The following is a 23,595-nucleotide window of genomic DNA, read 5'->3' as shown; positions in this document are numbered from 1 at the left end:
GGACCTCACAAAGTCCCTTCCTTTTCAATCTGCTCCACTCGACGCGATCACGCACCTCTCTGCTTCAGAGATGGCTGGAGGGTTATGGGGTTTTGGTACCGGGCGGAGCTGCATGCTGGGGTAATAGTGTAGACCGAAGGGTCGAATTGAATACAAGAAGGACTTTGCAAGAAAGCCCTACCTGCCGCCAATTCAAGGCTCCTCCTTCAACCCACATACATCGGTGCCCAGTACCTGGTCCACCATAAACCAGAACCGCCAGTATACACCAGACTTGTCGTGATCAAAGCTCCCGTCTTCCTTCAGCTGTGGCCCGTCACCCACAATGTCACCCGTAAACCAGCTCAGTATAGGAATCGACCGCAAAACGCGCTCGGTAAGGGTCGGTCCGGGTGGGAGGGCTTCGGTCAGTGGGCGCAGCTTCGTCCGCCTAACGGTGGGGATGTGCGTCATGAAATCGGACTCGGGTCTGGGCTCGGCGGCTGATAGGTTTCGTTGGTGCAGCGAGGAGGAACCTCCAGCACTGGTCGATGCTCCGGTCGCGGTCGCGGTCGCCGTGCCAGAGGTAGCAGTTGTGGTCGACGAGTCGAGGGATTGTTCTTCTTCAGGCTCGCCGACGCTGGAGAGGTTGTTCATGGCGAAGGACCGCGGCAGCGTTAATGAGCTCTGGGCATCCCTGCCGTTGCTGGAACTGGTGAGGAAGGCGGTCGAGTGTGTGGAGGTCAAGGTGCGCGGGGCTTTATTGCGCAGCTTCGTGGCTGCCGCAGAGTCTGCGGCGATGGCGCTGTCTTCCGCCGGACCATGGCCGTGGTACAACTCGCAGAACACCAAGTGTCCGTCAATCTCCTGTGGCGAGTAGAAACACGCCCGGTCTGCGGCCTGCGTGGAATCAAACGTGACCTTAATCCAGTGATACCCGCCATCGTAGCGCTTGGACTTGCGGTTCGCATCGGCGGATAGGTTGGCACGGATCACGACGTCACCGCCGCTCAGCAGCTGTGCGTACTGGCTGGCAGAGTTGGGATCGCTGCGCGGATAATCTTCGCAGATCATGCCCTGCGAGATGCGCTCGTACTTATCGATCACCTTCCACTCGCCATCCTTCGCCTTGTAACCATAGAGAATGCACTCGGTTGCGACCTTCTCGGTTTGCTTCCGCGGGCCGTCGAGGCTGCCTGAGGAAGAGGACTTGGGCAGGCCAGTCGGCCGTTCGTCTTCTTGCTGCTGGGCAAAGAGACGGCCGAACTCAACCACATTGGGATTCTCGCGCCTCGCTGGGGTGCCGGTGCGGGTTCGTGATCGGGCTTCGTATCGGGCGTTTCTCCTCTTGCCAAAAGGCCCTGATTCCTCTGGTGGTCGGCGGGGGTTGCGAGACTCACTGAGAGAAGTCAGCTTTCTGGAGGAGGTATGGGCAAGCTCTGAGCTAGTGACCAGCTTGGTACTCACTCCTTGTAAACGTAGCCCCAGGGCAGAAGGTTGCCATCCTGATCTCTTGCGCGCTCCTCGGGCGGTACGGCGTGGTACTCCATGATGAATGGAGACCACTATTAATCCAGAAAGGTCGAGGGAGATGATGGGTCGCAAGAAGGAAATTAATTATTTTTTGAAGAGTATGTTTCACCTCGGATGGGGCGAGCGCGAGTCCTTAAAAGGCGACCGTAGGAGGGAAACTTTTTGGTAAACACGACTGGTTCGCCGGGATACAGGTCACGTGGGGACTGCTACCAAAGCCTCCGTCAAAGCATCCGGGCAGTTGGTGCTTTGTTTGCTTTTGCTTCGGGAGATGCCACTGATTTCTGAGATCTAATAATAGGGCTCACCTCTTGTTCCTTTATTCAATGCGTTGTGTTAAACAGGTCAACAAAGCGCTTATATGGCCGAAGGCAAATACCATGATACTGCTAGTTAACTCTCGCCCAAGTTAACCCCCACGGCAACTGCGGGGATCTGTAATATTTATAGGAGATATATGGCAGATACTCTTCCTCTATGACTATTCCCGAGCTATATAGTATGTTTCAATTATCCTATAGTAGTGATCTGTACCACATGTTGATATCCATGTATACAAGCTCCACCACACTCCGTCGATGTCCATACGTTCTCTCATGGATTTAAACAACGCAAGAACTCCCTCGGTCACTAGAGTCCAATCCTAGAGTAGAAGATGGATCTTCTTGGCGTTTCTCTCTTGCCAACAACGTCACCAAAGTTCCCTGGTTTTTCTTTCCGCACGTTCACGTAGTGGGTATCCGCAACATAGCCCGAGCAGCCGCAAAATTGGATCATTGTATTGATACACATGTATATCCCCTCATCCCTACATACCATCCCAGGATGGACAGGTCATTCATTCAAATATGATCCTCCATCGGCAAGGCAGTGGGGGTCTTCCAGGACAGATCTGTTGCAATGTGCGTAGTTGGAAGACGGGTGTTGCGCGTGTCCCCCAAGATATTTAGTGCTGCTAGTAGTGGCAAAGTATATCCCTTGGAATTGATATTACCGTCACGGTGGCTACGGGATTATCCGACCCGCTCCTATCTGTGTTTCTTTTCCTCCGTCAAGTTCTGTTTTTCATCTGCTCCTTGATGATGTCTTCTCGGAAGAAATATAAGCCTGGATGGAAAACATACTTCCTCCATCATGACGTCCACTAATCAGAATACAGTATGATTCTCGCTGTGTTTCATCGCACGATTGCGCATTTACTAACTAACCCAATAGTTGGGCACTACTCAGCTGGAAGAGGCCCCGCTCGAACCCCGGTTTGGTCTAATCTTTTTTTCTCTATATACATATTTCATTTTACCAATTTCTACCGTTCATTCTCGCACAATATTCAAGATGATCAGTTCTGCAGTGTGTTGCTTCACTTCATGGACGCAAACCCAAGATTTGTCGAGATCAGTAGGCCGTCCAACTGGTAGGTGTCTAAGTAAAAATCGTATTATATGGTCATACAATGCTCCTCTTCTCCTTCCATTCATCAAGTGCTATACCGGAATCGAGGATTCCGGTCACCAAGTTCTTGAATATCCGCCTCCGACAAGGAGGCAATCTTCTCATCTTCGAGACCGTGAACACGACGCTTGTTAATCACACGAAGACAAGCCCACATGACACCATACAATACCCCGGCGAACCCCACCAGTGCCAGCGTGACAGCATTGCCTCGCACAAATCGCGGCCCCTCTGAGTTCTTGTATAGGAATGGGGACATGACACCACTAATATTGCCGAAGGTGAGTTGCAGGCCTGTCGCGAACGTGCGTTTGCCGTACCGGGGCAGGTTGGTGGGTAACCAGGCCAGCGGCAGACCGACGGTAACATAGAGACCCAGAGCGACCAGCAAGGCGCCGAAATAGTGCACTCCCGACGAGGTATCCGAAATCAAAATGCCGTAGCCAATGACGGAGATGGCACTGAAGAGACAGATAAAGAATGCGCGGTGCTGGATTCGATCACTCAGCCAGGCTACGCCGAGGTAGACAATAGCGCCGAGAGCATAGCATGGGATGGTTAGTGCCTGGACCTCAGCCGTGGACCAATTGCCCATTCCCTTGATGATGGTGGGCAGGAAAGTGCTGTACCCGTATAACATGGTGTCCACGCCAAACTGGCCAATGCAAAAGGCATAAATCTTCCAGTCGAGCGCACCCTCCCGGACATCCGCCCAGTGGAACTTTTGGGCAGATGCTGTCTGGCCCACGTAGCGACTACGGCGACGCACGACAAGCGCTCGTTCTTCTTCATTCAGATAATAAGCAGTGTCAGGCTCATCTGCCAGGAAGAACCAGGTCGCCACACCTAGGATCACGGTTGGGATCCCCTCGAGAATCATGATCCACCGCCATCCCCGAAGCCCGCTGACACCATCCATGAAGCCGATGCCATATGCAAGAAGGCCGCCAAAGGCACCCGCAATAGCAGCGCTACTGAACAGGTACCCGGTTCGCAGGGCGATCTCTCGTTTGCTGTAGAAGAGGGTGAGATAGGTAATGAAGCCCGGAAAGAGCCCCGCCTCGACAATCCCCAGAAGAATACGGCAGGCAATGAGGCCGCCATAATTTTGGCAGATGCCCGTGAGGGTCGCGATAATCCCCCACAGCACAGAAATAACGGCAATATACCGAGAGGGCCTCAGTTTCTTGATTATCAAGTTGGAAGGCACCTCAAAGAACTGGATATCACCGTAAGTGGGTTGGGGGGGGGGGGGGAGGTGGGGAATGGCAAGGGCAAAAATGAAACGATGGACATACACAATAAGTCACAAACAGGATCGAGACCGCGATCTGGTACTGATCCCCGACCAATCCCAAGTCCTCTTCTAGACCATACAAGCGCGCATTGCCGATATTCACTGCCATTGGTCAGGATTTGTCCATTGCTTCAGTCGTAAACCACTGTGTGAGTCAGACAGGATCTGGCAACACGCACCTCGGTCAAGAAAGCTGAACAGATACAACAACACCACGATCGGGAGAACATGCAGGTCAATCTTCCAAATCAACCTCCGCTCCAATTTCTCCTCCACCAGCGTCGGCACCGAGCTGGTCTCATCCGCCAGCTTAGGCTCAGGTTCGTCGGGCCTCGATGGACCAATGTCCCCCTTCGGTTCGACATGCCCCTCCATCCCTTCGGCGATGGGATGCTTCACAGATGACTGATACAAACAGAACCAAGTCGTCAAGAGCTTAATAGCATGTCGCTAAGCCGAGAAAGGCTTAATGGACCCGAAGATATGATTAGCTCGCCAGAGAAAATTTTGCTGGCAGGGACGCTTAAAGGGTTAAGGTTGCCAAGCGCTAAGGGAGCGGGTCGCCTGCAGCGGAATCGGAGCACTTCTCGGATGGTCAAGCACGCCAGGCTAGGTTGAAGTGAATCATTAGCCCTTTGATAATGATCAACATCACCTCGCATGGGTCTGCGGTGAAGCACAGAGTACATGGGTACGTCAACGTAGCAGAGAAGATGCATTGCAGGGATCGCCCAACTATCGACCAGTAGTCCCCCGGGTGCAGACCCTGTTTTTGCGATCGCCACAGGAGATCGCCCATGGATAAGTACGTCCTAACACAGCAAAGCAACTCCAACGAAGCCCTGTATGCACGCGCGTCCTCAAGGTCATGACAGACATGGAACAATTCAAGTCAACGCGCAATGATGCGAGGTCGCTTGTATACTTCAGGGCACCCGCTCGGCCCTCCAATGCGGGCCTCATACCGACCGAGGTTCAACCCCTCACCCGATCTAACCCCATCCGGGGCATTTCCCCAGCTTTGCGACCCTTGGCCACTTCGACTTCTATAATCCTGCTGATCACGCCTGTTAGTCATGTCTGAGGATAATTACGGAAGCTACCAGACTGAGATTTACGGCAAGGGTGCCCTGATGGGCATCCTGCCTAGTGTCACGACTGATCCTCGGCTGTTGGAGCAGCAGGCGCAGAAGGCGCTTGGAGAGCGCTCGTTTAATTACGTGGCTGGTGGTGCGGGCGAGAAGGCGACGATGGACAGCAATCGGTTGGCGTTCCGGCAGTGGAAGGTGTAAGTAATTCGGCCTTGGTTCTTGCTCGGCTGGATGGGTGCTAATTAGGTTCTATAGCATCCCGCGCATGCTGCGCAGTGTCGGTCTACTCTCATACTCTACAGTCAGTCCGGTAAACAAGCTGACCGTTGTGATCTTAAAATTAGATGGACCGCCAGGATATTTCCGTCGAGTTGTTCGGACAGAAATACGACAACCCGCTCATCATGGCTCCCGTCGGTGTGCAGGGCATCTTCCACGAGGACAAAGAAACGGGTCTGGCGGAGGTCTGTGAGGAACTCGGGGTGCCTTACACCATGAGCACGGCCGCGACTAGCACCATTGAAGAAGTCGCAGCCGCAAGCAACGGCGGGAAGAGGTGGTACCAGCTTTACTGGCCCAAGGATGACGATATCACTCTGTCGCTGCTGAAGCGTGCTAAGGAGAACGGGTTCTCCGTGCTAGTTATCACGCTCGACACCTGGTCTCTGGCATGGCGCCCGGCGGATTTGGATCAGGCTTACGTTCCCTTTCTCAAGGGCGTCGGATGCCAGGTTGGTTTCAGCGATCCGGTTTTCCGCGCGAAGTTTGAGAAAGAGGCCGGGTGCACCATTGAAGAGGACATTCTGGGTGCGTCGCGTGCGTGGCTCGGTCAGGTTGCCGCGAGCGGTCCCCACACATGGGAGGAATTGGCTTTTGTGCGGAAGCACTGGGATGGGCCCATGGTGTTGAAGGGTATCCAGCACGTGGAGGATGCGAAGAAGGCGCTGGAATACGGGTGCAACGGGATTGTGGTCTCCAACCACGGCGGTACGTGAACCCCGCTCCCCTTGATCGCGCATACTTTGTACCCCCGTAGCATTGTACAAGGGTAACACGCAAATTCTCACATCCCCGACAGGTCGTCAACTCGATGGTGCCATCGGGTCTCTCGATGTCCTCCCGGAGATTGTCGACGCGGTCGGCGACAACCTGACTGTGCTCTTCGACTCCGGCGTGCGGACGGGAGTGGATGTCATGAAGGCGCTGGCACTGGGAGCCAAGGCGGTGCTGGTCGGCCGACCGGTGATTTATGGGCTCGGTATCGACGGGCGCAATGGCGCGAAGCAAGTATTCAAGGGCCTGCTGGCCGATCTTTGGCAGAGTATGGGGCTGGCAGGGATCCGCACTGTGGCCGAGTGCGATCGGAAGATGATCCGCAAGGTGCAGCACGCGGGCGATGTGAAGGCGATGATGTAAACTAGCCAGGCACAGGTACCAAGTACCTGGGAACCGCAGCGAACACGAGTCAACGAGTGTAATTAAGAGCCCAGCCTGGGCCAAATGGACAAAAACCCGATGTACCCTCTACGTCATCCCAACGAACGCGTCGTTGGGAATCCCTGAATCACATGTCAGGCCAGGCACGAGACGCGCGCATCAGGCATGACTGGCGCCCTCCAAGTCATCGATACAGAATGTCGGATTCCATGGCTCAGCCCCTCTCTCTCCTCTTCATCCTCATCCACGACATCACCCTCATGGCTCATGATGTTTGCGAAGCCTAATCGTGACCCTGAAAAGGATCCACAGGACCAAAAACAAGCGCAGGTCACCCTGGACGCCGGCGCCAGCCATGTGCCCGCAACCTCAGGCACCACACTACTTCCACGGCCAGTTGCATCGCTCGTTTCGCTGCTGACACAGTCTACATCGCTGTCGTTGAGAGTGGGCACGTTCTTTGGCGGCGTGGCCTTGGATGGTGCGCGGGCGACGACGTTGACGGGCTTGGAATTGGGCCGTGCCGTTATCGAGGGGATTCTAACCAGGGCTGGGAGAGATGTGGCCATCCGCAGTGGTGATGAACATGGGCGGATGGAGGCGGAATCATTATTGGAGCGAAGTGTATGTTATCCGAATCCCTTCTGGGTCACGTTCAAATACTCAAATGTCCAACAGTTAGCAACTCTCCATACAACCGTGACCTCGGCATCATTCTTTGCCGCAGCCTCTTTTCATTTCTCGTCCACCACGCTGGCGTCGGTTGCAAATTTCTCACAGGCTCTTTTATCAACTCTCGATGCAATCCTTGGATCTACCGAGTCGTCGAGGGCCATTGCGGCCATCATTACTCTTATCCGACGCGAGTTTAGATCCGTCGATACGGGCGCTAGTGCCGAGAAGATTGGCGTTGGAGATCTTTTTCTTGGCTCCGTGGGTTTCGCGCTCCTCCAGCGCTGGGGCAAGAAGAATACGGAACGCAATCTCCGTCAAAAGGGTGGCGATGAAGTGGTTTGGGATACTGTGATTTTGGACAATGGCCTCAGGGCCGATGTCGTTGGAACACATCAAGTACAGTTCCCAGATGGGAATCAGGAGGACTTGGCAGAACCTGAAAGTGCGTCCTTTGTGATGCCGGGCCATGACGACGAGGCATTTGACGCAGTGCATCGGCGACCAAGCTTTACAGAACCCTTCTCTGGATCTCGCCTTTCGCTCCAATTGGATGGTCAACAGCAAGTATCCGACGACGACATTCGGTCCTACATTATGAGCCAACTGCCCCAAGGCTGCCACGCTTCGATCAAATCGGAGGTCTTGACCGCGCGGACTATCACTGTGGACATATTTGACGATGATATGGCGGAAATAGCTGCGCCCCCGGGTACGATGATGGTTGAGGAGAGGTTCCATCACGACCACGAGTATAACAACACATCTGTGCCAGAATACCAGCGGCTTCCAAGACATACTGTCGTATTCCGAACCGCTTTTAATAAATCCCAAAGCACTGAGCTCCGCCCTCACGACGCTCCACGCGTTTCAAGCCCGACAGAGATGCAACGTCCACCAAGATCACTTCCTCCGAATCCGCTGCCCAACGGGCATGTCAGAGCACCACATGGCCGGGTCCATCCGCATCCCGATTCCGCAAGCGATATAACCATCATGCGGCAGGACGCGACAAGTTCTGAATCTGCAAGCGACCACAGTCAGAAACCCGCCTTCGGAAAACCCTCCTTTGCAAGATTCGCCAAAAGAGTCAAACAGAATGGCACGACAGAGAATAACGAGCATCCCAAGCGGCCACCACCCAAGAAGCCGGCTCTGAAATCACCCAGCTCCTTGAGCCCCCCCAGTACACGCCTGCCCACCAGACTGACAAAAGGCGCTGCCTCTGTCAGAGAAGCGACTGTGCGCGAGACTTCTGGCCGGTCGGATCCCAAGCGGCGACACACCGAGGCGGTCGACGCTCGACCAAGCACCCCGGCTCCGAATAGAGGATTGCGCAGATCCCCGTTTCCAAGCTCGCCTCAGTCACCCCCGTCGCCCAGGGCGCACGCTAGACATGTTCCTCCTCGCCAAGTTCCCGACCGGAGCAGCTCCAGGGCAGGGCACTTTGCAGTACGTGAAAGGAGTCAAGAGTCTCTCCTGACTCATACGGATACTTTCTCGCGCCGCAATGATGGCTTGCGCCCCGGCTCGCCGGCAGCTATGAGGGCCCATGTTCGCAGTAGCAGTTCGTTGTCCTTGACCAGATCGGAGGCGGATGGAACTGTATCCGTGAACGACTACCGGCCAAGCTCATCGGCCCTACACAGACGATCTCAGTCCTTCACACCCAGTATGTACTCAGTCGCCACTGCGGGCTCGGAGACATCGCTTGTGCTGGCACATAGGCCTCGCAAGAGTGCGTATGAAGATGTGAGCACCATTCAGGCCCTAAATCGCGATGGTTTGGTACCAGGCATCTTTCCTGAAAGACACTTCGTTCAAAACATCCGCCGATTCTGTCGCTTCTCGTCTGCATCATATGGCGCTAGCGCGCTCAAGGTCATGGGTGTGCCCAAAGGCACAAAGAGTCTACCGGCTCCTCTGTCTGACAGCCATGAACACAGCGCGTTCTCAGATCACGCTGGCCTTCCTCCGTCGACAATTCTTCTCTCATCGTTTGTCGACCCCGCGGGCGGATCCAATGCAGCTGGTGAGACCGAGAGCGGATTCCCCCTTGTGCACTATCTCTCCATCGACCACGAGTCCAAGGCATTGGTCCTGACTCTTCGGGGGACATGGGGCTTCGAGGACATCCTCACCGATATGACCTGCGACTACGACGATCTAGAATGGCAGGGAAAGAACTGGAAAGTGCACAAGGGCATGCACGCCTCCGCCAAGCGACTGCTTGAAGGTGGCGGCGGCCGGGTCATGATTACTCTGCGCGCCGCTCTGGAAGAATTTCAAGACTACGGCGTCGTCCTATGCGGCCACTCCTTGGGGGGCGGCGTTGCAGCCCTGCTGGCAACGATGATCGCCGAGCCCAACAGCGCTCACACGGGGACATCGTTCGTGACGGCATCCTATAAGCCTACGTCCCCGCCTCGCCTCATAACAGTCGACAGCAAAACCAGCCACGGCTCCTCACCCCCAACAACGCCACCCGCCTACGACCTACCCCCCGGCCGCCCAATCCACGTCTACGCCTACGGCCCACCAGCCGTGATGTCCCCATTCCTCCGACTCGCGACCCGCGGCCTGATCACGACAATTGTCAATGGCCAAGATGTCGTCCCCAGCCTCTCTCTCGGCGTCCTACACGACATGCACACAGCCTCCCTCGCCTTCAAAAGCGATATTTCGGGCGCCAAGTCGCAGGTCCGCCGACGCCTGCACGAAAGCCTGCGCCAAAGCATCATCCACAAATTCTACGTCAACCAGCCCCCGCACGTCCTCCATGCCGGCGACGGTGTGGGCGAGGACGCCTGGGCCTGGAAAATGCTCGGCCTGCTGCGCGACGAGATGCGCGCCCCGAAACTGATGCCCCCCGGCGAGGTATTTGTCGTCGAGACGATGCGCGTCCTGCAGCGGGAGGCGTTCACGCCTGTGCCGGACTTTTGCGGGGATGGGTATCCGCGGCTTGGCCGACCGGCCACGAGGGTGCAGATGCGGTTTGTGAGGGATGTGGATGCTTTCTTTGGCGAGTTGAGGTTTGCGTCGGGCATGTTGAGTGATCATAATCCGGCTAGGTATGAGACGAGTTTGGCGGCGTTGGCGAGGGGCGTCCTTGATGAGTGAGTGGGAATGAAGATGAGATTGATGATTTATGGATGAATAGGATGGAGTATGGATATGGATATGGATATGGTGGTTGGAGTGAGCGAGTGAGTGGTGAAGATGAGATTGATGATTTATGAATGGGTCGGATATAGATTTGGATACGGATATGGATTTGGATATGGATATGGATTTGGATTTGGATATGGATATGGATTTGGATATGGATATGGATATGGGTATGGATATGGATTTGGATGGTTGGACAGGGATATATGGGTCTCATCTATCGTCGCTTTCCGGCATATCTTCGCTGACGATTTTGGTCCCTTTTCTGCATTTTTCTTTTCATAGATACGAACTGGATATAGACTGGATAAATTGGTTCCCCTTTCCGGAGTCATTCCATTTGTTAAAAGACATTGAGCAAACCCGTTCAGCTTGTGCATAGACCTAGATTACACTAACATAACCCCTGACCACAACGTGACAGAAGGACTCCCCAAGACACACGGGCAGCTGTATATAGCTGTGCTTGCTCAAATCCACATGCGTACTACGTGCACCTCCACCTCCGGTTCCACGGGTGCGACAGGCCGAGACAAGTCCTGCGCGTTATCCCGAAGATTCGCCGGACACTCCACAAGATCATCTTACTGTAAGACCCCACCAACAAGAACGACCAAGACCCTGACCCTGACCCTGACCCTGAAACCATCCCATCCCATCCCCACACCGACGATTCTACGCCCTCAAGACTAGAGTGCACAGTGGAGAGAAAAGTATAGAGAATCATAGAAATAATACATTGCCTCGTAATTTTAGGGGGTTTTTATATCGAGTCCCAGTCCCATCCATCTAGTATATCAATCCGACCAGAAAGCTCAATATCTCAAACATTTCAACAAAAACCAACAAGGTATCCAGGGTATCACGGCGAGAAGCACCAGGGGCGAGGCCCTAAAATCGAAACCTCAATAAACTCAATAAACGCCCCGTCCCCAGACCAACACAAGGACAAGGAGATCACATAGGATCGTAACAAAGGAGACAAGAAACAAAGACCCGGAGAACCAAGGCCAAGACCAGCCAAGACCAGCCAAGACAAGACAAGACTCGAATCGAGTTCCTGACTTGGGTCTGGTCTGCAAGATTAAATTCCGCTTTCTCACGACACAAGAGTCGCAGCGGGAGGCACTGACGGCCGACCAGAGTGGCAACCGCGCTCGTGGCGCTTCATGTTGCTGCGCACGGAGAACGCCTTGCCACAGCCCGGGTGTGTGCAGTGGAAGGGCTTCTCGCCCGTATGCGAGTGCGAGTGAATGCGCAAGCTCGACGGCCGCGAGAAGGCCTTGTGGCAGGTGCGGCAGATGTAGCGGTCGTGGTTCTGCTGGTAGGGCGCCGCACTGGACGGCGGGAAATAGTGGTGGTGCTGCCAGGCGGGAGTCACGGGCGAGATGAGCGCGGGCGAGGCTGCTTGGCTGGTGGGCAGGGGCGCGGTTGCTGGGGTGGGCGGGTTGAAGGTGGTTGTGCTGGGTGGGCGGGCGTAGTACATGGTGCTTTGGGGGGGTGGTCTCGACGGGGGATGTGTAGGTGGATGAGGAGACGCTGGGGGCGGGCGAGGCGTAGGGGCCGGCGTGGGAGATATGTTGTTGGGGGGCCGTGGAGCTGGTGGTGCTGGAGATGGAGGAGCGGTGGGGGTGGGGGGAGGTGTGCTTGGTGGTATGGCGCTCGATGGGCGAGTGCGAGGCACTGCTGTGGCCGGAGCCTGAGCCTGGCCGGAGTGGCGGCGTGGGCGGCAGGCAGACTGTGTCGTAGCGGGCATCGCGCTGGTGAGCAGGCGGGCTGAGGCGTTGACGCTCTGAGGGGTGGTTGATTAGTATGAGGATTGTTGTTGGACAGGAGGTGGGATATCGGGGTACTCACTAGCTGCATGCTGAGCTCCATCGGCACCCTCCAGCAGAGTCGAGATCGAGGGCAGCGAGCACTTGGGCTGATCCTCCACTGGGGGCGAAAGAGGCGCTTGGAATGAGCGCTTGCCGTAGCTCTCGGTATACGGCTTGGGGGCCGAGGCGGTGCCGTGGAGGAGGTTGGCCAAATCCATGATGATAGATTGAAAAGGAATTGGGGGATAAATCGGGAAGGATAGATTAATGCGGTAGATATAGATTGATACCGATCCCTCGAGAGAGTAGAGAAAGTGTGTGTGTGTTTTGGGGGGGGGGGGGGGAGGAGGGAGGACGAGGATGGCAGGAAGTTCGAAGTAGAGGAGATCGAAGATGTACGGGGAGCGAGGGTTTATACATAGTCCACGCCCGAACACTAAGAGAGACAAGACCCCCAAGGGCGTCAACTACCACAACCAGGTGGCCGGGTTTCGCGTGGATGATCGCCCGCGGACGATGCCGATTGTGCCCCCTCCACTTTTTCCATTTCCACCTTCCCTTCCCCCTCTCCTCCACCCCGTAATTTACCCGTACGGAGTCACAGGTACCGACAGTGATAGTCGCTCAGTGGGGTGAGATTTACCGAAGTATGGGTGTATTTCCTATTGAAAGCAAGCAAGCCACAGGTGAGACAATCCGTTCCAAAGCTTAATTTAATTAATTTCTGATTTTTGGTTTGGGATTGAAATTTAAATTTAATTCAATTTATTGATTTTTCCGTACGAGAAAAATACTATTTTGATTGTCGGAGATTAACCCTGCAAGTGGGGCAGCCATGACGATTTGCCCACGCGAACAGAAACCCACCACTGTACGACAGCAAGCAGGCAACCTACGCCCCACCCGCCGCCACCAATGAGAGGGGCGCGATGTGCCCGCCAACTGCCCCTAACGCCCCTGGCCGCACCTCCAGACGATGGGCCGCTAGACCCGATCTGGGAGGCCGGAAAGTCCCCGTCCACCTCGGCTACGGTTAGTGCAGATCCTGCTTACCTGTCACATACTAGCCCCATAAACGGCTGATCGCACCGAACTTGATCGCATGTCGATCCTTTGCGCTTTTGCATTTTTGCTTTTTGGCCCGTGCCCCCATTCTTTTTTTTTTTTTTTTCGTATTAGTGCACATGCTACCTCTGGCCTCCCTCAGGCAATCCGATCGAGCGTCAGATCGCATAGAGTAAACATGGTGTCGACCTCTCTGCTACCACGGCCCTCGTTCTCCCTCTCTATCTCTCTGTCTCTCTCTGTCCATCTCTCTCTCTCTCTCTCTCCCTCTGCTCCCTCTCCTCCCTCGGCATCCCCGCCCAATTTCAAACCCCGAAGACCCCGGATTCAGGACTGTCGCGTGGTGGATGGGGCGAGGGCCGGCCAAAAGGGAAGGTCATAACTGGTGGGCCGGGCGCTAAACCCAAAACAACCATAACTCCGATGGGGCCAGAACATCCCTGCGGATTAGCGCCTTGGATGTGCTGGCCAGCAGTTCCCTGGTTTAAACGGAGACAGCCTGATGTCCAGCTTTGGGTGCTCGGTCCTTGAATCATTTCACCTTCCTCCGGGGACGGGGTCCGATGGATACATTATGCATGCATCCCATCTCATCTATCTGATGATGCTCCCATCATTTGGTGGCGGCTCTAAGCGCTCGGGACTCCCATGTGGGCTCGCTTACCCAAACCTTATCATCCCTGGGCCTGCATCGACGAGGGTCTGAGAGTCGAGCGAATTTCCCGGTCTGGACGTACGAGCCAGCAGAAAGGGACAGCTGGGAGCTGCACGCTGCCATGCGACCCCGAAAGCTCGAACCTCCCAGGTGCATCAAGCACGGTCGTGCGTCGTGCTCTGATCTGGATCGTCAAAGGGGGAGGAGGATACGGAGACAGGAGAACAGAGCCATGATGATCGAAATACCGTAGCTATTATTGGTACGGAGAGTGGAGGACTCGTGTGAAGGAGCCAGACCGCCGATCACGTCCTGAATTTCTGATTCTTTCTTTCTCCTGAAGATCTCCGAGGCGCGGGCGAGCGAGACCCGAGAGAAGGTTGAGGGTCGAGTCATTTGGGAGCGAGACCCGACCAGCCTCTTTGGGACAAGCGATCTGAGTGATCGGCGTTCTGGAACGAGGGGCCGTCCAGAGAGAGCACACATCGTCCAGTGGGCCCCACGGCTGGGGGCCGTGCACGGTTTCTGCACGGCGCGATCGCGGATTGGCCGTTGGCGGTGGAGGCGACCTCGTGGAAGCGAAGCACTCCACCGGGCTAACCCTTTAGCCAGGATCGCCTGCTCCGTGCGGATTACTCAGCGGGTACACGTACCCGGTTGGGACGTGGACGAAAGCATTGCGATCCATGGGAACAGAAAGACTACCATGCGCTTGAGGGATTTCCGCGAGGCCTCGTCAGCAGTGTTACCTTGATTTACATTAATTTACATTGACGGAAGGATTCCTCCTGCACTGGCGTGGGAAGGAGGCATCATGATCCACGCTACGGGCGATCAGGAGGATCGTCCTGAGGGAAAGAACCGGAATCGGGCGTCTCTTTCGGGAAGGAGGAAGGGACCCATGGAGTACGACTACTGACCGAATACGACGCAAAGCAAACTCCCATGCTGGTGCTGGGATTTTGATCATGTCCGTCCTCACGTCTTGGGCATCTCCACCATTCGTCCCTCGGCACTTTTCGTCGGGATCGACTAGCGTTCCCTTTGAGAGGCGGCGTTTGCCTTTCGCCGAGCCTGATTGGCGCCCCTGGCGGCTCGTCGGTCGGTTGGAGATGGCTTTCCACCCGGTGCCAGTCTTTCGAGCAATGCGGACAATGGCCTGGCCTGGCCTGGCCTGCGTGCATACTTGCCTCGGAGGGAAGTCTGTACCACAGGTCCGAATGGAGGAGCGTGAGGGAACCCTTGGAAACATGGACACCCCCTGTGGAGGCGGATCAAGTCAATCTGTCGTCTTCATTTCCCAAACTCTGTCGACGAGACATTCCTTTCTCGAAATGTCCAGCCACGAAGTCAAAACGGCAAAACTGTGGCCCGGACCCGGCTGCTCGGGTCGTGGCCCGTGGTGAAGGAAGCTCGACCCAACACTCCCTGCGCAGCCATTCAGGAGGGCCTTGCTTGTCACTCCCCAGACCCCCCGGCCGAGTGAGCGCCTCGGGGCTGACGGGTGTCATACGGAGGGCTATCCCGCTTTCAGCGATTCGCCCGGGTATGCTGATCGATCGGGGATCATCCGGGTCCATGGCCCCATGGCCACGCGAGACAACCCCTTTTTTCTGGATTTGTTTTTCTTTCGTGTTCTACGTACCTTGAGGTACCCACCTTATTCCCGTTATTTCCGCGTCATTCCCGCCCACAATCCACGGACAACCCTAATATTGCGATTGACCCAACGAGACCCTTCTGGCCGTTCTCACCTTCCTCAATCGGTGCATGATCCCCAACCCCTGGCCGAGCCGCAGATCTTCTCTGGGGCAGACGCGACCGTAGCAGGAGCAGTCGTAGGGCATCTCTCTGGAGTTTCCTCAGGCAAGGTCCTCGTGGTACGTACAGCTCAAACGGTGAAGTGACGAGGCTGCCGGAAAGCAGAGGTCAGATGCAGCATGCTCCGGTCGGCGGCTGCACCATGCAAGTGCCATGTGTTCGTCAAGCCAACCACGCGTGGCTGGGAAAAGGGCTTTCCCCCCCCCCCCCTCGAATCAATCCCTCAGACGCAGCTAGGCCCCCACAGCATGTGACCGTGACCGTTTCTGACCGGCCTTCGTACCGCCGAAGGCTCGTCGAGTGGAAGGAATCGCTCTGCCTGATTTCTTCCCCCCCCCCCCAGCTGGTGGCCGGCTTTCTGTGCCGCGAGTGGCGCTGCTGGTACGCCGAGAGTCTATAGGCCGAATGGAGTGCCGAGTACTGGTTACAGAGAATGTGGTACGGAGAAGCCGATGGCGCAGAACTATCTGTGGCTCGCCAGCCCACAGTACCTTGGGTCCTCCGGTCCACCGTCTGCCTCCGGGCAGATCATGACTCAAGACTCGGCCGCCGTTATATCATGGCTCAAGCCAAAATGGACGCTAGCCATAGCGCCCGGCACAAGCTTCGCCTCACGTGGAAAATGATTACATCCCTGACGTGTCTCCTGACGCTGAAGCGGACCTGTCACTCGGCGCCCCAACCTCCTTCCTGTTTCGGCGGATCAGCTCGGTGGATCGCTGGATCATCTCAGACATCTCAGACATCCCAACCGCTGGCCATAGCTCATTTCAGCCAGTCGGTCCGATACTAGTGATCTAACCTTCCCCCCTGGAGTCTGGAGGGATGGGGATGGGGAGAAGATGGAGTAGAGGGGAAAGGGTTGTCCGCCTGGATGCCATAGGCAAAATGGGATCGCACTATGGAGTGCAATTCTACCCCCCCTACCTTTCCTCCGTGCCGACGATGCGGGCAATGGTCCCAGATTTCCTCTCGGCGCCGAAATGACTAGAGTCCCATCCAGGACTGAACCCTCGGGAGCCGAGTCCAGGTCCATCGGTCCAAGGCAGGCGGAGCTCCAGAATGCGGTCCTCACAAACGCAAAAGAATAGAATGAAAAAGAAGGGCAAAAAAAACCACCACCACAGGAGTCGGTGTCTACTCCGTACTCAGTACTTCAGGAGACCCTCGTATTCGAAAAGCAAAACAAAGCAAAGCAAAGCAAAGCAAAAGCTCCCAGTCCCGGCGCCAGACTCACCCTCGCACTCAACCGCCAAATCCAAACCCCAAACCCCCACGGTGAACTTAACTGAACCCTGCGTGCACGCAACCCCAACCCCAAAATCCAAACCCAAAATCCAAACCCAAAATCCAAAGACCGGAACCGTCCTCGGACCGAATATCCCCAGAGCAGCTTAGTCGCCAACCCTGGAGCTGTAACAACCCCCTGGTCGGCGCAAGGATCGACCGATGATCGCACAACGATCTCTCGCGGGACCGCCCACGCTCCGGGGGCGCCTGCGCCCCCCGATGCGGCTAGGCGAGACCTGTAACCGTAACTCTCTTTTTCCCAGGTCCTAACTAGTTAGTTAGCGCTGCAGCGATGTGTCAGCCGTGGTGAAACACGACCTGTTCGTCACCGCCGTCGATCTCTGTCACGCCGGGCCGGACGCTCTGTGGCTCTGGGATGCGCGGCGGTCGGCCATCGTAGCAAGCACCCTAGACTCGGATTGGTATAAACCCCGCGATCGGCCGGTGGGTCCACCTCTTTTTCGAGGGGGGGGGTTTACGGAGTCCTTGTTTTGGTTTTTGTTTGGCGAGTCGTGGGGCGCTAGCATGGTGGTTTGGTGGTTTGTGGTATGTGCTGGCTTTGAGATGTGCCATGTGCCATGTGCCATGTGCAATGTGTGATGTGTGATGGATGCAGTTCTGCTCCCCTTCCGTCCTGGCTACTGCGTACTCGGGAGCAAGCTCATACTCATACTCCACATGTCCAGTCTCATTCCGTGGTTGATGCCCGAGCTGGATCTGGATCTGGATCTGGATCTGGATCTGGATCTCGCTTCCATCCCCTTTGGGTGTTTACACGAGGGTTCTGATAATATTCATATCCTATCCATATCCATACATCGATCGGTGCTCGACGCGCGGATAAGTACTATGCTATTCACTGTCTACGAGTTCCAGTAACTCCACGAGTACAGTAACGATGGCCTGCGCAGACTCCGTGGGTTCGGTGGAGGCCTAAGTTTTGGGGCTTTGATTAGGGTCCTGCCTAAATGGGCCATGCATCCTCGCTCTTTTTGACTCTTTTGAATATCCCTCACTCTCAACCATCTTCTCCTGGTCCTGGTCCTGGTCTTGGTAAGCAGTCCGTATTCCCTACGCCCCTAGCTCCGCCCTGTAGTGAGTAGTTAGTTACTGTACTCCGTAGTCCATAGTCCGTAGTCCGTAGTCCGTAGTCCGTAGTTAGTTGCTATCGACTAGGCGCCACTCCGCCCGTAGTGTGTTTCTTAGAACCGGGAGTGACGCCCGTACTCTGTACAGTTCCCCATCCCAATTCTTTGCCACCTCCAGCGCACCGTCGCGGGGGTTGGGACTGGACTGGACTGGACTGGACTGGACTGATTTGGGGACGAGAGGTCATCCTTGGGCCGTGACGTCTTCCCTCCATTCAGGAGAGGAGGGTACCATCCCTCCATCCTCCCTCCTCCTCTTTCTCTTTCTCTTTCCTCTTCCTCCTCCTCCTCCTCCTCCTTCTCCTCGCCACGCGCTCGCCCACTTACCGAACCACCCCGGATCACGGCGATCGTTTTAGACCCTGGCATGCGGGTGATGCGTTGGTTCGGATAGAAGGAGGGCGCGGTCACCCTCTCCCCATCCAGTCCAGTCCCGAGCCTTACGACCGACTTACTGTAAGTAGGCTGCGCGGCGGTGGCACTAATGGCAGATCCTGTGATGATCGACCTCGACGGGGCTGGTTTTTGGTTTTTCCTGAACCATGCCGGCAATGGATTCTTCCCGGCGAACGAGTATCCCACATCCTGCAGGGATAACCACGGGCTGGGTCATCGAGGTTGCGTGGTCCGTACCAGAACCAGAAGCTAACGGGGGGTTTTCGTTTCTGGGGGGAGGAAAGTCAAAACGGTCGAGATGCGGAGGTTAGACTCGGTGTTTGTTTGTTTTTCCATGGTTCAGTACAGTGTAGCTCTGCCTCTGCCTCTCCCTTTCACTTTCCCTTTTTCCTCTCCCTTACTACGGTACGCCGTACGCCGTACGCCGTCCTTCGCACCTCTCCCCATCCGTCCTGTCGTCCGTTGAGCGCTACAGTAGATCATCCTACGGTTGCATGTTGCATGTTGCATGTTGCATCTTGCATCCCATGCCCGCAGGCCACGCACCTCGATTGGATACTGTGTGGTCGACACAGGGATTCTCGCAAGTACTGTACCTAGTAGATCGTACAATCCATACCGACCGTCGTCACTCTCCTCCGTCCATAGTTTGGTTGGAGGTGCGCCCGCCAGCAGCTGTACATGTACAGCCAGTCCGGAGGACAATGCAGGCAAGGGCACCACGGGCTGCTGACCGGCGACGTGTTCACCCCCACCCCTCCATCATCCTCATCCTCTTTCCTCTTTCCTCTTTCCTCTTTCCTCTGTCCTCTGTCCTCTGTCCTCTGTCCTCCCCTCTTTCTCCCCTGGAGAACCCAATAAACCGGGTGGGTGTTGGGGGGGGGGGGTTCGCTTAGAGGAATATTGTCATCTGGTCTCGGCCAGATCTGAATTTTCAGCCCCCTGGACGGGTCGACGGGCGACGGGCGACGGGCGACTGCGACACGTCGTGCGACGCGGAGATCGGATCATAGTCCTAAAGCGGGTGGGAGCTGCTGTGGCACGTCGATTGGGCTCCATGCCGGGTCTGACTGCTTCCGTGGGGATGTGAGATGCGGATGATCGAGATTCTTTGTCCGACGGCCGGGCCACGCTCTTGGAGTCGGGGGGGATGTCCGTAACAGCTACGAGTAAGGTACAGCTACGAGTACAGCTACGAGTACAGCTACGAGTACAGCTACGAGTACAGCTACGAGTACAGCTACGAGTATGAGTAATTAGCAGGGGTAGAGCAGGTCTCGAGGATACATACAATAAAAATATACAGAACACACGTATACACGTATACACGATGTCCTCCGTACACACTACAGTATATACTGTAGCGAACTGTTGCCAGCCTCATTCTGATCGTCATAGTGTGTAGTTAACTGCTCACGTTAACTCACGCGGTCTGTGCTTTATCGGCCTTCTATCTTTGGATCGGACTTATGTCGGTGATGAGATGGCCAGAAGGGGGTCTCCCATCTCGTGTTCCAAGCGCCTTGCACTTCTCACCTTCGGCGCATCGCATCACAGGGTCAGTGGTTCAAACAGCATGGCGTGATGTATCGACCTTCGCCGTTAGATTGGTGTCAGGGCCCCACGCCCAAGGAGGCTGGAAGCAGCTCCAACGTTCCGGAGCCGTGGATACGATCAAGCCCCCCGGGGGCAAGGAGTATTTCCTACAGAACGGATGCAGGGTGGATGGTCGAGGGGGGGCGGCGCCCCCTGGACCAGGATGCCAACCGTTGGAACAAGGACAAGGGCGCCAGCCACGGAGATCCGTCCGCGCGTTCTCCTCCAGCATAGAAGGGTTTTGTGAGTGGCGGATTCGCTCAGGCAGCCATTCCCATTCTCGCGTCGCGAATGTGCCGAATTTACTCCGTAGATCCGTAGACTAGATAGGGAGGTCGGTAAGAGGTCAAGGAGGGATGGGCGCTTAGGGGGGGAGAGGGAGGGGGGGTTGGTGCGTCATACTTCGTGGGGGATTTACTGGTTAGTCTTTGGCTATACCTCGTGAAGGCAGAATGATGGCTCCTACTGCCGGTGGTTGGTCACCGGCCGGAGAGGAGCGGTGACTGAGCGTTGAGAACAGTCCACCGTCGACCCAGCAAGCCAATAAAGAAGAGAGCGAAGAGTGGGTTGTGTAGCACTGCAGAGTTGACTTTCCGACTGGGGATGGAACAAGGCCCCAACTCGCAAGCTTCCCAGGGACGTCAAAGCGTGCAGTCCAAGTGTTCAGTCCCTCGACCGGACGGTTCCACCCCGCCAAACACGCGGAGCCAGACAAGGCCCAAAAAAAGATCTGGTCCATGCGCCGGCATGGTGGGTGGATGGTGGATGGTGGATGGTGGATGGTGGATGTGATGTACGATGGGTCCGGGTCGCATGCAACGTGTAAGGGCCAGTTGCGCTGAAGCTTCCTCGTGAAACCGGCATGGCGAGAAATGTCGCTCCGCCCGTCTTATTGGCTGGAGGCTGCGAGGATTTACGGGATCGTGGAATATCCGACCAATTGGCCCAGCCATTCCCACCGCATGAGGCGCAGTGTCGATCAGCCTTGTCCGTCCTGCAGTTGCGAGGAGATGAGGAGAAATCCTGAATACTGAAAATTGGCCGTGCAGCTGCATGGGGGACCTTGAGAGGTCGAAAAGGCCAAAAGGGCCTACGCCACCTGTTTCTCGTCAGCAAGCAGGAGCCCCGCTAACGCGGGCACCAGCGCCTTGCGACTCTAGGGCCTCGCGCCCGGACGGTCACCGAGGGGGAAAAACGGGGACGGAGGCAAATGCAATGAGGGCCCAAGGAATCCAGCCGATTTAGAGTTGGCCGTAGCGAGGCCCGTCGCCCAGCAATTGGCATGCAAAACCTCCGAGATGGGGCCTGTGATCTGCGGCGGAAACGCCCGGTGGTCGATCTGCATGACACGAGTCCGAAGCGGGCGCGCTGCGAGCACGAGGATCAACTGCGTTAGTCGATTTAGCGGTCATGATGGGCTGCTGGCCTTATGCTGTGCAAGCGCAATTGCGAGGGGAGGAAGGTGGGAGAAGCGGGACTTGGAGGCGAGCATCAAAGCCCTTTCGTACGAGACTCCGCATATCGAGGTGATCTTGACTGTTTCCGTCGTCTGGTCCGATCCGAACAGGGTTGCTGACCCTGTCGAGTCCAAAGAACTTTCTAGCCCACGGAGCCCCCCAAACACAACTCCCAAACACCCCCCTCCATCAGCATTGGCCTTGACGGAGAGATGATTCCGCTTTCAGGGATCGATCTGATCCACGTCGATTGCTCCATCGAGCAGGTAGATAGTGGATGGTAGATACTCCCACCCTTGGGACCGAGTATCGACTTCTCTCCGGTCGGTAGAGACCAAGGCGTCGTAATGACTCACCTGATGCAGTCTCGTCACATTGCAAGCTCACTCGCAACCGGTCGCTAACAAATGTACTCCAGAGTATGTCGCTAGCTGCTGGCTGCGCTGGTTCCACTACCTCCCCGGGGATGCAGGCCTGGATTTGCCTGGAATATGCCCCCTATAATCTCCGTGCGAGCGTTTGGCCCCCGCCTGCATGTAGTAACGGACTTAGTCACCCTGGCCCGTTTACCGAAGCAGTGGGCCTGGGTCGGGGGTCGAGTGGAGGAGGGAGGGAAATCGGGTGGGCACAGACACGGGGTGGCCGACGATGCATGGAGCCAGGAAGGAAGAAGAAGTTGGCCCGGCGGCTCGCGGTGGGTTCGTGCTCCACTCCGAACTAGTGAGTGATTTATGGGGTTGCCCGGCCAGGCAGGTCCTGATGAGTTAGTTCACTAGTTCATTGGGTACGTAGCTCCAGGTCTGATTATTGGGGTAAACCTGCCCGTTCAAGCGATGCCGATACCAAGTTCCTACGCAATGGTGTACTATATGCAGCCAGTTGATCGCATCGCATTGATGAAGCCATGACGATGGAGGCGATGCCCACTAGGCCTACTTGGCTTAGTCGCTCCGATCACGCCGTTGTTGATCATCGCGTCCCTTGGATTGCGATACTATTGCCTTGGGGCGTCAATAGAGCGTCACATATTTTTAGATCGAACCATCAGTGATGCAATTCTGAGATTCGTTCTATCGGTATGCGTGACGTGAGCTCGATCACGTTGTTACCTTCCTTCGAATGGCTAAATTGGATGGCCAGTGATCGACCGCGTCACCCGGTCTTGGCGGCGACCTCAGTAGTTCTGGAGAGCTTCCATTGCGCATGGACCACTTACGAGAGACACAGTTGCTGTTCTGTGTTCTCAGATAGATTTGGTGCGAATTGAATGATAATTGCGCTTTGAACGGTTCCGTTTTATTTCAATCTTGACATCGTAGTTACAGTACCTGGTCTGCGGCATAGAAACCATGATTGGGAGCAATTATGATTCGATGGGTAGGTACCTAGAAGATATATATATGTGTTGTTCCGAAGAACCTTAGCAGCCGAGTCAATTGCACGGCGATTACCTAGGTAGCTAGGTAAATCAAAATTGCTGATTTCCTAGCCAAGCTACCCAACATTCACTTATGCCTTCCAATATCGTTCATAAAAATGATCCAATTGTAAATCTGGGTATCTGCAAAAAAAGTGGTTGACGCGATGTGAAAAGAACCAATGGGATCCTCGCAGTACCCCCGAGACTGCCCCCGACCCAGACTCCAAAAAGGCGAACAATTATCCGTTGATAATGAAATAGTAGAAAAAAGTGATTATTGATCATCAGAACATGATAGATG

At 55.6% G+C, this 23,595-nt stretch overlaps 6 protein-coding genes across 6 annotated transcripts; 2 read left to right on the top strand and 4 right to left on the bottom strand.

Annotated features, from left to right (window-relative positions):
- Positions 1–192: 192 nt before the first annotated feature.
- N7482_004989 (uncharacterized protein) lies at positions 193–1,529 on the bottom strand (the record flags this gene model as incomplete). The annotated part of the gene is made up of 2 exons (XM_056687114.1): positions 193–1,378; positions 1,447–1,529. 2 exons carry the CDS (start codon positions 1,527–1,529, stop codon positions 193–195), a joined length of 1,269 nt encoding a protein of 422 aa, XP_056542669.1.
- Positions 1,530–2,989: 1,460 nt separating this feature from the next.
- On the bottom strand, positions 2,990–4,636 carry N7482_004988 (putative MFS transporter; the record flags this gene model as incomplete). Its single annotated transcript, XM_056687113.1, has 3 exons — positions 2,990–4,183; positions 4,263–4,363; positions 4,441–4,636. 3 exons carry the CDS (start codon positions 4,634–4,636, stop codon positions 2,990–2,992), a joined length of 1,491 nt encoding a protein of 496 aa, XP_056542668.1.
- Positions 4,637–5,337: 701 nt separating this feature from the next.
- N7482_004987 (lactate 2-monooxygenase) lies at positions 5,338–6,768 on the top strand (the record flags this gene model as incomplete). The annotated part of the gene is made up of 4 exons (XM_056687112.1): positions 5,338–5,549; positions 5,608–5,629; positions 5,697–6,339; positions 6,431–6,768. The coding sequence occupies 4 exons, from the start codon at positions 5,338–5,340 to the stop codon at positions 6,766–6,768; spliced, it is 1,215 nt and encodes a 404-aa protein (XP_056542667.1).
- A 291-nt stretch (positions 6,769–7,059) lies between these two features.
- N7482_004986 (lipase family protein) lies at positions 7,060–10,581 on the top strand (the record flags this gene model as incomplete). Its single annotated transcript, XM_056687111.1, has 1 exon — positions 7,060–10,581. One exon carries the CDS (start codon positions 7,060–7,062, stop codon positions 10,579–10,581), a length of 3,522 nt encoding a protein of 1,173 aa, XP_056542666.1.
- A 1,147-nt stretch (positions 10,582–11,728) lies between these two features.
- Positions 11,729–12,664, bottom strand: N7482_004985 (C2H2 finger domain transcription factor mtfA; the record flags this gene model as incomplete). The annotated part of the gene is made up of 3 exons (XM_056687110.1): positions 11,729–12,237; positions 12,314–12,421; positions 12,487–12,664. The coding sequence occupies 3 exons, from the start codon at positions 12,662–12,664 to the stop codon at positions 11,729–11,731; spliced, it is 795 nt and encodes a 264-aa protein (XP_056542665.1).
- A 5,021-nt stretch (positions 12,665–17,685) lies between these two features.
- On the bottom strand, positions 17,686–18,794 carry N7482_004984 (uncharacterized protein; the record flags this gene model as incomplete). The annotated part of the gene is made up of 3 exons (XM_056687109.1): positions 17,686–18,038; positions 18,294–18,321; positions 18,549–18,794. 3 exons carry the CDS (start codon positions 18,792–18,794, stop codon positions 17,686–17,688), a joined length of 627 nt encoding a protein of 208 aa, XP_056542664.1.
- Between the last annotated feature and the right edge of the window lie 4,801 nt (positions 18,795–23,595).

This window comes from Penicillium canariense (assembly GCF_028826845.1).
Source record: "Penicillium canariense strain IBT 26290 chromosome Unknown utg000003l_segment0_segment0, whole genome shotgun sequence".
NCBI classification, from domain to species: Eukaryota; Fungi; Ascomycota; class Eurotiomycetes; order Eurotiales; family Aspergillaceae; genus Penicillium; species Penicillium canariense.
The sequence above is the reverse complement of the archived record's forward strand: the minus strand, read 5'-3'. Positions and strand labels throughout refer to the sequence as shown.